The sequence below is a fragment of the Scaptodrosophila lebanonensis genome, unplaced genomic scaffold (assembly GCF_003285725.1).
Source record: "Scaptodrosophila lebanonensis strain 11010-0011.00,11010-0021.00 unplaced genomic scaffold, SlebRS2 tig00001415-arrow-pilon, whole genome shotgun sequence".
Lineage (NCBI taxonomy): Eukaryota > Metazoa > Arthropoda > Insecta > Diptera > Drosophilidae > Scaptodrosophila > Scaptodrosophila lebanonensis.
Genome location: NW_022060742.1, coordinates 2,622,588 through 2,637,046, shown reverse-complemented (window position 1 = coordinate 2,637,046; position 14,459 = coordinate 2,622,588). Strand labels below are relative to the sequence as shown.

The window sequence follows — 14,459 nt, the reverse complement described above, 5'->3', positions numbered from 1 at the left end:
GACTAGAATGGGAAAATACAACTCTATAAGCTACTCGCGCTATTAAAGGATGGCTCCAAATTATAAGAATGAGCCGGAAAGCAATACTCGTGCAAGGAAATAAGACTCTCATTCCTTCTTTCGGACCACTGCAATGATTACGGAAGCATGGAGGTAGCAGGGCGATTTACAAACACAAGAAGCGTCTAAGGCGCTCGATGCCATAGATTTCTTAAAGGGATGGCCTGAAGAGTCAGTGTCAATACTACAAGGCAGAAGAAACTTGATCTGCCTAGAGCTTAGAGGAATACAAATAACAAGATTGGCTATTCTAGCCCTGGTACTTACCGAGATCCTTGCGTTCATCCAGACGGACAAGCCTAACATAACTTTTTACCTACATTTTCAGTATTTTGTAGTGCGTGTTTAGTGTACCTTATCAGATATCTATATTTTACAGGGTATTATTGCATCAAAAATCTATCAATATCCGCATGATTTGTGCTGAAAGTTGAATAAATGTCGGTACTGCATGTTGCATTCTTTGTCCAGAATTAGCTTCCATTTAAGTTGGTAGCAGTATTGTTAGAGCTTACTGGGGTCTGTCCATTCGGATTTATTGTCTTGCAGATCTGGAACACGTGCAGTTACAGTTACGCACATTGACGCTAATTGACGCACTTGAAGCAAATTACCTTTGGCGCATTGCAACTAATTCATGCCACACTTGAGCTCATTTTGCCCGACAAGCAACAACAGCAGCAGCAGCAGCAGCAGCCACCAAGGCTTATCGTTTGAAGGACCTGCATTGAAGCGAGCCTGCATTTGCGTCATTCACAAAGTGCTGCAGTAGTACATGTCCTATGTACAAGTATATACAAGTATGTACAGATGTAAATATATACATAGTATGTGGATACATAAGTGCAACATATAAACATATACGCGCGAGTACATGTGCGCCACAATTGTCCTTCCACGCCCGTGGCAGGTTGAATGAACTCGCACGTTGACCCAGTTTTGCAGCGACTACTGCGACTACCATCCTGGCGCTTCATTCACAACATCCTTGCTGCGTTCAATGACATGCCAACAACATAGCCAACAGAGCCAGCCAACAAGAGCAGCGCAGCAACCAGCCACCAAGGACCCATCGCATGCTTTGGATGAATGAAAAACTCAACAGCAGCTCGTTAGTTTGCCCATTGCGCATGCCAAGTGGGTCAATATCCTTAATGGAGGCTACGCCCACACGTCATTGGCAGCCCGGCGGCAATGACGTCATGCGCTGACACACATTTTCCTATTGTTATTATTCATTTCTTTAAAGTTTCACATCAACACACACACTCGTTTATTTGCTTCAGTTTTTCTCGTTTTGTACAACTTTTATTCACTAACAGGCGTATAACAAAAAAGCGCAGCAAAATTGTTTTCTCATGTAAAAAGCGTTTAAAAATTTCATTTGATTTGATTTGATTTAAAACCAATAACACAATGCAGTACTTTTATGTACCATATGTAAGTGACGCGACTGTAAACCATAATTAATACAAAAATTAAACTTAAACTGTTTTTCTTTTCTTTTTCTTTTTTGTTTGGCGGAGGGGGCGGCAGCGGCGGCCCAGCTCGGATGGAGGGCATGGTCTCGAGCATAAGCAGTCTATAATGTAGTACATAGTCGTAATAGTTTGCGGTTGTTCTAGTTATTGTTGTTGTACGTATTATATAGCGGATGTTTACAAAATCTCAAACAATTTCTTCAGTTCAACCATAAGGGCCCAATCAGCCTTGATCAGATCATCACGGAAATAATCCTTGCAGGCATCGATGCTCTGACGAGAGATCTGAAAGGATGATGAATTGAGGAGAAGAATTTCAATAAATTACTTTCCTATATAATGTAAAAGAGCTATCTTAATAAATAAAGCTTAATCAGCTACAGAAAAAAGAGTTCTAACTATAATCTGCTGTCGAGCGGTTATAGGTCTAGTTGTTCCGAAGAATTCAATGTTCATACAGTCGAACGGATATCTATGTATAAAAGAATAGTATTAGCTGGAGACAATCAGATTACTTAAAGTTGACAAACAACGCCTGAGTTGATGGAATGTAGATAACCTTTGAAGAGCATATTTGACTTTTTTACTCGTCCATGTTAGGTGCAATTTTTAAATAATTGGCTTTTTCCAACCCGAACTTTTCTATATAATGTAATTGGGCTATTTTAATAAATAAGGCTTAATTAGCTACAGAAAAAAGAGTTCTAACTATAATCTGCTGTCGAGCGGTTATAGGTCTAGTTGTTCCGAAGAATTCAATGTTCATACAGTCGAACGGTTATCTATACACACGTAGTCAATAGTAACAAATAATATAACTTAAGCTTGACCAAAGGATCTAACCAACGCCTGACATAATGGAATGTAGGTGACCTCCTAAGAGAAAACTAGTCTTTCTTGCATAATTCTTCTAAAATTTGACTTACTTCCTTTCATGAAGAGGATTAATAATGAAGGCTTGCTTAAATATTTTGGGGATAAAATGTTTTGGAGACAAGCACAATAATTTCAGCCATAATGTCCAAGAAATAAATCATGAATGTCAATATCAACATTTGGAACGTGCCAATTGTCTGAGGAAGGGAGGGAGGAAGTGAGGAGCGGATCAATCAAATGAAGCAATGGGTGGCACGTGCGTCGTTCCCGGACCCTGTTGGCCTCCAGACGTTGGAGACGTCGACGCGCGTTATGGCGCATAACAATTAAAAAATTTAATAATGCCTTTTCTTTTTCGATTTCAGCAGCTTTTATTGTGCTTATCGTTTTTGCCATTTAGTGTCGCCATTTTTACGGCGATTTTTTAATGTGTTTCGGTTTTTATGGGCAGTTCGCCCGCGCCCGCTCCCACTCCCGCTCATAGTGCCTGCGACTGCCTGGGTTTATGAATAGTGCTTTTTGTCTCCTGATTAAAGGCGCGCTCTGATAAACGGCAACTGAGCCAGGTATATTTTTCTTAACTCTTTAATTATTATTTTTTGCAAGTGGTTGGTAAAAAAAAAAAAACGGAAGAAGAAAAACAGGCGCATATTAATTAGCCAGCGAGCATTGATTATGGCAAGTTTTATAACAAAAGATGCGTCTAGACGATAAGTTGCAGCAGGAGTATAAACGATGTTTATGGCTGTGAATACTTAAGTGGTCTTTTGTGTGCCGTGGTTGAAGGATAAAGCGGCTTTAACGAAACGAAGGAGACAAAAGCTCTAAACTTGAAAATAAACGTTGTGTCTAGCAAAACTAAGAATGAAGAGATTGAACCTAAGTGGAAATCTGAACCTCAATACTATTCATATTTCGAAGCTGAAAGGATGCTACGAAGTCTTAAAGCGGAGGCGAGTTGGCTTTTAAAACGAATTCGCATGAAAAAAGAACATAAGCCTAGAGTAATATAAATTGGATTGGACAATTTTTAAAGCAATTAGTTGAAATGGTAAGGAATTTATTACTGTTTGGGGTTATGCGTTAATTATGTACCCTTTTTCCTATTTGTGTTCCAATTTTTATGCCGGGCACCCAAAAAAACAAAAATTCTAAAAACGAAGAGTTCAGGCATATGCATAGCTGTCGTAGAAATGACAATGTAAGATCTGTTAAAATATTTAATAAACGGATTTAATAAGAACACTAATGCTCAGCTCATGCCAACTAGTACATAAGTAAAATCACAAAGCAATTGCAGCTATTTTTGGAGCCAGACTCTAACACCCCTATGGGATCAGCACACATACTCGTACATACTTGTACATACAAGGGCAATCATTCAACCTCAGTTGTCGCTAAAACTTAAAACCGGGTCACAAATGCGTCATAGCGAGATGCACCGATGAAAAGCCAAAGCTCAATTCGCACAATACGCAAAGCCGACGATTCATACATGTGGGTCAAGTGACTGAGTGTCCAAAACATAAGACTCCAAGGGAGGGGGCGCCCGCAGGCCCCACGTGTCGTGCTGCAGCCAGAAAGTAGGTTACTGCAGCCGTCGACGTCGGCGTCGTAGTCGTCGTCCGCGACAAAAGTCAATGAACGCATGCTGTGCAAGTGCATTGCCGTGGAAGGTAAAATGTGACGTCAGCAGCAGACTATATAGTATTATACATATACATAGATATGTACTGCTATATGCTGCAAACATTCCTTGGCCAATAAACCGCCGCCTAACTAGGCGCCCGTTGGCCGGGCCGGGTCGGTCTCGGCATTTGGGTATGAGCTTTGGGTCAGGTCAGCCATGACATAATACCCTTTCATGCTCTAGTGTACGAGCATATGAAAAGGCATTGAATGCTAAAAATAGCAACTGCCTGTAAATAGATTCGAGGCAGTGGGTTGGAATTGGGGATGGAGGAGGCCTTGGCGCTGTCAGCTTTTGATGTTATATTTTGTATTGTTCTGTGCGTTACACAGTGGCTCGCATCGTCCAACAAGCTCGACCGAATTGTCGATGGTAATCGGTACACAATTTGTGCCTAAACAAATCCCATCAATAATTATTGGGGAATTTTAAATGAAATCTACAAGTTTTGCAGCTTCTATGACTTGAACAAGAACAACTTGCGTAGATATCTTTTATAGAGGTTTCCGTGGAAACTATTAAGCTGATAACTATATAGAGCTTGTCGAGGAAATTCCCTCTTAACTTCAAGAGTTTAGGCTGTTGATCATTGATGGTAGATTTTATTGAAGAACTATGAGAACGCTTCCATCAATATATAAAAAGAATGAGGAAGAGCTATCAAGGCATATGGGATGATCACATGATGGCTAATTATTGCTGGGGACTTGGCCAAGCCAATTTCACTCAAGAAAATCACTCAAAAGACAATTTCTAAATGTAAAATCCCATAAAAAAATTGATACTTTTGTAAAATTGTGTTTTCCCCATTTTATACAATAGAGATGTTATATAAAATTTGTTCTTCTGTATCAGCTCACGAGACATCGATCTAAAATCTTCGGCACCAAAATGGGTGTCGGCCAGTGTAATATAAACTTGTAATGCCTTACGACCAGAATGCCTTCCAAGTTTAATCAAAGTTTAGTCATTCAGACAAACAGATGACGATAGACAGACGGATATATCTAAAGAATAAAGAATTTATATAGAAGAAGAAGAAGCTACTTTCCGACTGGTACTTAGTACTTTACAGAAACCTTATATAGTCTGTATACGCTTCAAAACTTTGAAATATTTTCTAGCTTATACAAAAGTTTTTTAAATAGAATAAAATGCTTACAAACATTTTTAGAATATAAATGGAGCTAATACATATGGAAACGCGATATATCTACTTGTATAAGCATTAACAGGCTGTAAAATGAGGAAAATCTATACATCTACTTAGTTAGATTATAGCCGATTTGCTTTTTACGAAATCATCTCCTTATTTTGGTCCAAAAATATTTGTTAAGCCAAATAAATGAATACATTTTGAAACCCTTTACGAATTTATTTCTTCAAATTCAAATAAATATTGAGCAATTCAAGAATACAAATGTTATGCCAAATAATTTGAATACATTTTGAAACTCTTTAAGAATTCGTATACTTGTGAGAATGGTTGAAGATATTTCTTCAAATTCAAATAAATATTGAGTAATTCAAGAATACAAATGCGCTTCACACCATTGTGCGTTACGAGAAAACTGGATTACTCAACCAACATAGGGCCGCCTGCCTATGCGGCACTCAGCAACAGTTTTTTACACGAAATTAATTTAATAAACTGAACGAGAAGTGAGCTCAGTGAGCAATTACCACAGCGGCTGACGTCATTGATGTCTCGTGTCGATTATGTTGATAAGGGTGAGCGGCGAGTGTACCGTTATATTACACTGAAATAGCGCAGAAATTAATTTTATTATCGATTCGATTTGAAGCGGCAATTCATTAGTTAACAGGCAGCAGGCATGGGGGCCCAACATTCCCCCCACACTTATATTTGGAAGAAACCAGTTGACGTCAGCAAAAATTTTTAAGTAAATTCCTTGCCTAACTATGTTATGCAGATATGTACATATATACCAAGTATATACTCGTACATATACATAGCTGTGCGGGGGGTTACAAATATAGAAGCTGTGCAAAACCTTTTAACGCCACTGAAGTGTACTGTTTCTGTTAAAATTTGACTTTTTGTTCTCTTGGCTTTTACACAACATGGTCATGTAATTTGATAAGGTGGCTATCGACGGGCTGCCAACATTTAAGTGGGGGCAGGCAGATGTGGCTACAACTAGCCTTGGCTACACATGCAGTGACACAGCTCAAGTATTTGAGGGCTGAGTGGCAGGCACAATTATTTATGGGGCTGTACTATAATTGAACTGGGAACCACCTAATGGACATCAGCATGCATAGAATTGTTTTATTACAATTTTAAGTGGCCCTACCTAACTATGAAGTGGTCAAGGGGCTATAAACCTATTTATGTACATACATAAATTTAAAAGTGAAAAATTTTAGACAACGCATTTCAAAGAGTTTTCAAACTTAAGTCATATTTCATTTTAAATGGCTTAAAAATATTGGGAGATAGACAAATGTGTGCTAATTTGGCATAGAAAGGGCAAGAAAGAAAGGCAAAGAAAGAACATTTTTACAAATAATAATACACTTCAGCTTAGGTAGCTCTGGTAGCTTCCAATACTTACAGGTTCCGACTTACAGGCGTTCAGACGTGCAGACAGAAGAATATTTATCAGCCTCCAGCCCTAACATATGTTCTACTGCAGATTCGAATTCGAAGTACAAAGCACTTTCAAACTTTGCATAAAACTAGAACTGTGCTCAATTTAAAAATCTGTGGCGAGCTCTTCTTGTTTTGTTGTCAAGTAAACTTGAAGCAGTTGATTTAAGAAATCTCAAGTTTTGTCTTTGTCTTAGGTTCTCCCTTAGAACAAATACTTCACCCATAAGATATGCCCGATTGGCAGTTGTTTTGCTGTTCAAGTAGCTTGTTGACAATTGTAATCGATTATAAACAATTATATTGCCAATAACAATACACTTAAGGGTATTGTACACAAATTTCCGCTTTCCATGGTCGTTTGTGCCCTCCACTTGAAACACTCGCCCAACTTTCCATTAACCAAAACACTCACCTTGCTGACAAGCATGTCATCCGCCTCAAAATGACGTCCAAACATTTTCGGTGATTCACCAGGAATTGGTTCGATTTTCACACAAATCTCTTGACCTTTGCGCGCAAATTCAATTTGCTTGTGATTCGATTCAATGGAGGTAACAATGCCAATGTCCACAAACTGCAAAGAAATGTAGAAGAACGATCAAAGTTAGAGAAAGCGAGACACATTTCATTTGAGCGAATTAATAAGTTAATAATGCAATAGCTTAGCCACACATATGACAACATTTGTGCGGACTACGTGGCGTATGTGCAATCCGCTTAGCGGTAAATTAGAAAAAGAATCGTCGACACTTCCGTGTGTCATTCCCTGAATTGCTGATAAGCTTCAACAAGCCTCATTTGCGTTCGACTCGTTGGCTTGCAACTCATTTCGTATGCGCATCGCATCGACCGGAGTCACTGACAGATAGTCGTACCAAGTGACAAACGGACGGATGGACAGTAAAGTCTGCCCATAAAATAACTTCACGTTAAGCCAACAGAAACCACAACAATTACACAACACGAAAACATATCACCATTCTCATATGAAACGGTTACAATTTCATACCAAAAAAAGAAAAATAAAAAAGTATTTTAAAACTGACAAGAACCCTTTTAACTCTTATGAAGATTGTAGGATTACTCTTAATTAATGTCGGTAAGCTATAGTCGAGATTAAATCAAACCGGTAAGATACGAATAGCAACCGTTTGCCCAGTTTTCAGATTTTTCCTTTTTTTTTTTTGTCTTACGTATTTTTATTTATAAGTAAACGAATAATAAATAATAGGATTCAGATTATTTGTTTGGTAACAAAAAACTACTATAGTATCTGTACGACGAAAAAAAACTTGTTTTAAATAGAAAACTGCTTTTTTATACCCCCTGTCCAAAGGATACTGTAGTTTTTTTTACTCAATACTCTCGTGTTTAAGACATTAATGTAAGTTTTTGTATTAATAATAGTAAAATTAATATAGGAATGAAAAAATATCTTAAGCCGTCATCCGTCTGGAAAAAAAATTATGCACTTTAAAATAATATATCAAAAAAAAAAAAAAATATATATATATATATATATATAAAATAAAAACAAGTAGAGAAGCTAAAGTCGGGTATACCGACTTTGAAATACTCTGTACATATGTGTAGTATAATTATGCGTATCTATGCGTGTATGTGTGTGTTTGTATGTGTCTGTGTGCCTGTGCAAAGCAGAAACAACAACAAACTCGACATATGGACTCATAATCACTAACGGGAGGTATTTTTCGAATTTCAATGAAAAATTCCAAGAATTAAGGGAGTTATGGATTGCTGGAGAGAGGGGGGAGGGAAATTCCAAAATACACATTTTCTGCGTATACAAATAAGACACTTGGGACTAAAATTTGGTGTCCCTGGGTCTTATAGTCCCTGAGATATAGGTGTCTATACGAATGGAAAATCGGGAAAACCCCTTTAGGGGGGAAAATCAAAAATAAACACAGCATAAGGCATTTTTGTGCAAAATTTGGTGTCTCTATCTCTTATAGTCTCTGAGATCCAGGTGTTCATACGGACGGACAGACTGACAGACGGACAGCCGCTGATCAAGAATATATATACTTTGTGGGGTCTGCCACGCCTCCTTCTGCCTGTTACATTTTTCACCTCCCTCAAACCTTATATACCCTTGTACATTTCATGTACAGAGTATAAAAACGTACAAATCTGTAGTGTATTTCTTTCAGTGTTCTAAAGAAAGGCCTACCAAAATGCCAGCAAGTTGTGCCTATCGGTGAGCATCTGGTGCAATTTGTATGTGCTTCATGTGTGGCGACTGAGACAGACCGACAGACCAGCAGCGACAGACGGCTGGCGACCGGGGACAACTTCCTCAATATTGTGCCACTGATAAACGAAAAATGAAAATTGTGGGTGGTATTTAGTGGCTTTTGGGTTGGCCGCCTAAGCAACAGATAAAGCCGCCGCACTATCGGCTATGGAAGTCGTTGAACTAAATTGTAACATGTTGTTGTTGTTGTTGCTGTTGTTTCACCGGTTGTTGTTGTTGTTGCTGTTTTGGTCGCAACCCGTTTGCACTCAACAGGAAACAGTTGCTACCAACGCATACGTCGGTCGCTCTTGTTGCTGTCGACTCTGGCGCTGTTTGGTGCTGCCACGTTTCCTGTGGGCGCCACAACGCCAATTGCCACTCACTTACATGCATACATATGTATATGTAAGTGTGTATGTATGTATGTATGTATGTATGCATGTAGTTGAGGCTATGGCGCAATGGCGGCCTCGTTGCCGTTGAGTGTGCATTTCATTCAAACCAAATAAATTATTGAAATTTTTCGTTTCGTTTCGTTCCTTTTCTTCTTCTTGTTGTTGTTTTTGGCTTGTTGCTATCGGTGCAAATAGCTACAACACACACACACACACACACACATACACACACACACACTGGCGCATTTGTCACCATTTCCTGTCGCTGATTACTCATACGCTCCGTTTTCGTTCTGCTGCTCGTCGAATTTTCATTAAATGTGTTAATTTATTTCCATTTCCACACAATTTTTCTTTCAACGTTGCGCGGCTCTTTTGGCAAAGGGGCTTTTCATTTTCGCTGGCGAATTTTATGGCACCCAATTGAAGAAAGAGGCAAAGATTTAAATAGAGGAACAGCATATAAATCGTAAAATAAAATATGGACTCTGCATTTGCTAGAAATCATTTTTTTAACTGTAAAAAGTATTTACAAAATAAAAATATATAATATAGAAAACAATTAAAATGTATTCTTTGTTCTTTCGAAAGAAAAAGACGGCAAAACGTTAGATTAAGATTTCTGAAATGTGTTTGTCTTTTTCAAGCCATCACTAAGTAGTTGTAGAAAGTATTTTTAAAATATCGTTCATCGACTTTAGTGATAAGTCAATGATTGCGTTGCTTTATCGTCTTCCAAAATCAATAAAGAACAGGGTCACTAATTTGCTAATACCAGCCTTTTGATAAGTTGCTGCTAATTACGATCTAAATGGACTTTGACAAACAGAAAACAAAGGCGCAAAGGCACCCGTACGCGATTCAATCGTTACGATTTGATGGCCTTTTTCCTGTGACGCGCTTAAAAGCAATAATGCATGCAATCGATCATTTGAATGAGTATGTTAGCCAGACAAACTCAAGTGGAATATCTGGAAAGTAAGAAAGTCGTTGGCTTTATTGGACTCTGGTTAACAGGCCAGTTCTATGACTGAGGCGTTGGCCAAATCTTAACACTTCAAATGGGAAAGGTGTTAGCTTGCTAGCTGTGCGGTATGGGCGATTTTAAAATTCTGTACGAATTCGGAATCTTAGGCGCGATTTCATTGACGGCCTGACTTGTCTAAGGATTTCAAATTGTCGGATCCTCAATTCTACAAGCTGCAACGCATCGTTTTGCTTCTTGACGATTAAACTTTTTTTGAGCTATTATTTTATGACGCAAAACAGTACGTGGATATATTCCAAGACGTCCTTATAGCATGGGCGCAAGAGAAATCCGAAGCATATGATGCATCTAACAAAAGCATTTGTGGACAGTACAGATCTAAATCGCAGTGAGCTTAAATGGAAAGACGTTAAAAAGTCATTTGGATAAGTTTTGTGAACAAATTAAGAAAGTGTCATTGCCTTTCAAAAGATGCCATCCCCTAACAATGTTGATGAAGCGCTGTTTTACAACAGAAGGACTTTCCCCTAAAATACTCTACTATTAATAATACAAACGTAAAAAAAGCTACTTTTGATTTTTTAAAATATGAAAACAACCTCAATAATTGTTACTACTTGTATTTCTTCAAGTCATTGAATATGGGCTGTTTAGTAGTATCGATGGAGTTTGCCAATCAGAATGCAATCTGCATATCTGGACACCATTTAATTGAGCTCTCCTCATATATTAGCTGTGGAATTTTTCTAATTCGTGCTCGATTACGCAATGCTGGGTTCTCTTATTTGCATAAATTGCTACCAACTTAAAGGCTCAAAAGGTGTATGTATGGCCTACAAAAATTTGAACAATTTTGTTTTCGATTTAGCTGCAAAAACACACGCCGCGTCTTATATGTATATAAATACATATATTTAACTTAGTTTTTTTTTTACGCTGTAGGCTTCGACAAAAATTCGATGACGACGACGGCGGCCAACACGTCGACGATGAAAACAACATTAGATTTTTTTGTCGTATCTTTTTTATTTTTTGTACAACTTTTTCTTTCACGTAGACGTCGGCTACATAGTCGCAAAGGCAAATGCTTGTGTGTGTCTGTGGCGTGTATCAACGTTTATCTAAAAATATGATTTATATATTTCGTGCAGACCGGATGTCGTCTATTTTCATACAAAAACAACAACAACAACAGCAACAGCAACAACAAAAAGCTGTAGTGGCTGCTCGACTGCGGCCGCATGAATGAACGCAACGAAACGGGGCAACAAATAAGTACAACAACGAAAAATCAAAAACACAATTTTTTCGTTTTTCAAATTTATGAGACATAAGAGAAATGTTTGATAGAGCGACAAACATATCGTGTAGGATGTCATAAACAACAAAAATAACAACAGAAACACAGCCACAAGCATGACTATGATTATTTGCAAGAAAACATTGAGCGACACATTTAGTGACACACTTCTCGGGTGCCAAAAAAAAAAAAAAAAAAATATATATATATATATATAAATAACCCCCCAAAAACTGAAGCGACAGCGCTCAGACGCTGCCGGGCCCCTCCTCCTCCTCCTCCACCACCTTGCACGATCAAACAACTGCAAAAGCTTAAACTGCTGTTGTCAGCAGGAAATACTAAATTAGCCGCAGTCAGAGAGCGAATTATGGAACGCGCACGGTCGCTTGTCGAGATACATATGTAGATACACACATACATACATACAGATATATACGCCATATGCACAGACAAATCAGAGTGCCGAAAAATAAAACGAAAAAAAAAAAACCAAAAACAAAATAAAATCAACGAAACGAGGCATACACAAAATTCGCAATATCCGTCGCTGTCATCCCAAAAGATACCCAGAATCAGAATTTAGCGCTCGCATCTACAATTCCCTTCTTGCTGCTGCCGGTGGTTGATGCGCTGCTCTTTAATGCGCAGACATGCGCTCGTCAAGCTGCTGCAGCTTTGGCAACGTCATCACAAAACGTGGACACAACGATGGCGACTTCATCAGTGCCGCACAGTGGCACAAATATCGCAAAGCACAACTATATTTTTCAAGCTCGCAATGCCTCTCTCACATTAGGAGAAGCCCATTGAACAAACTAATGACCTTTGCCAAGCTAATCTGAATAGACCTCGGATTCGTTCCATGTAGTCCTTAGAAACTTTGAGGATTATGAAAAGAAACGCATTTCTGTGCAAATAGTTAGAGATCTGCATGACTGCATTCGTTTGCAATGACAAAAGTGAATGAGTTCTGTATTGCTGAATGAGTAGAATAAATAAGCAATGAATGAATAGAATGCATTCGATTGGTATGATAAAAGTGAATGAGTACTGTATGACTGAATAGTGTAATGTGAATGAATAGAATAATGTGTAAATAGATGAGCAACTTGCATGACCGCACTCCTTTGGCACAATATCAGTGAATAAGTACTGTATAATTTAATGATTCAAATAAGAAACAGAAGACTACCTTAGAGGTGTACATAGATCAGAGTCCTGCATGACTGCATTCGTTTGCAATGACAAAAGTGAATGAGTTCTGTATTGCCTGAATGAGTAGAATAAATAAGCAATGAATGAATAGAATGCATTCGATTGGTATGATAAAAGTGAATGAGTACTGTATGACTAGAATAATGTGTAAATAGATGCATAACTTGTACTGTATAATTTAATGATTCAATTAAGAAACAGAAGACTACCTTAGAGGTGTACATAGATCAGAGTCCTGCATGCCTGCATTCGTTTGCAATGACAAAATTGTAGAATAAATAAGCAATGAATGAATAAAATAAGATGCTTTCGATTAGTATGATAAAAATGAATGAGTACTGTATGACTGAATAGTGTAATGTGAATGAATAGAATAATGTGTAAATAGATGAGCAACTTGCATGACCGCACTCCTTTGGCACAATATCAGTCAATAAGTACTGTATAATTTAATGATTCAAATATGAAACAGAAGACTACCTTAGAGGTGTACATAGATCAGAGTCCTGCATGCCTGCATTCATTTGCAATGATAAATGTGAATCAGTTCTGTATCGCTGAATGAGTCGAATAAGAAATTAATGAATAAAATTAGATGCATTCAATACAAGTAATCCTATGCCTGAATTAATAGAATAAGGTGTATATAAAACAGAGGCTTACATGACTGCACTCGTTTGGCATAAAAAAGGTGAATAAGGTGTGAATTTAATGATTAATTTAATGATTCGAATAAGTATAAGACTCTGCTCCTGCAGGTGTACATAGAGGTACATATGTACATTAGAGGTCTGCATGCCCGCATTCGTTAGGAGTTCGATGTCCTTCCACATATGTAACATAGTATTTTTGGATACAGGGGATTATCCTGGCCTAGCTCGACTGTAACTTGCTGTTATTTAAGCCCTGTGTATTTATTTTGTAAGATGACTTCAAATGCGTTCAAAAATAAGTATAATACATCAAATAAATTTCGAAATTATCCCACTGCTGATTGTGGCTGTCCGTGTCCATGTCCGTGCCCGTGTTTGTCATAATAAGCAGCCCACAATGTACGCACAATAAGGGCTGAGAGATAGATAGGCAGCTGTTGGTGTCTGAAAATGCAACGCCAACAGTAGCTGCGCAGGCGTCGCTGTCTTCGCAGCCGGTCTTTGCTCTGCTTTGTGTTTACTTCTTTGCTTTTCAAATGAAATTCAGCAACAACAATAATAATAATAGTAGTAGTAACAACAAGAAAATGTTAGTTTGAGTTTGCCTTTGACAAACTTGCACTGGCAAGTGGCACTCGGCGCTGATTCGAGTGCTTGTCCCAAATGGAGTGTAGACCAATCTTTATATAGCCATCATTATCAAAAGAGCGCAGCATTCATCAAAATCATTTAAATCAACAGCAACGACTCCAGTTAACCCCCCACTCGAGCTGCCCACAAATCTTGAAGGTGTCTTTAAGGCCCCTACGCACTTGGCAGCCACCCACTACCAGTCGACGAGCCGACCAGCCAGCAAGTCAGTCAGTCAGCGAAGCAGGCGGACCGTTCTAACGCAGCCCACCACACCACTTGAGCCAGTCA

The 14,459-nt window shown here is 38.4% G+C and overlaps 1 protein-coding gene across 1 annotated transcript in view; it reads right to left on the bottom strand.

The window, feature by feature from the left end:
• Nucleotides 1-1,569: 1,569 nt before the first annotated feature.
• The window catches only part of LOC115633041 (eukaryotic translation initiation factor 5B), a 60,034-nt gene continuing 47,144 nt past the window's right edge, over nt 1,570-14,459 (bottom strand). Inside the window, exons 8-9 of the mRNA XM_030530384.1 lie at nt 7,137-7,298; nt 1,570-1,826 (exon numbers count right to left, since the gene is read on the bottom strand). Coding sequence (XP_030386244.1) covers nt 1,719-1,826; nt 7,137-7,298 — 270 coding nt within the window. The 3' untranslated portion in view covers nt 1,570-1,718. The remainder of the gene's footprint in view (nt 1,827-7,136; nt 7,299-14,459) is intronic.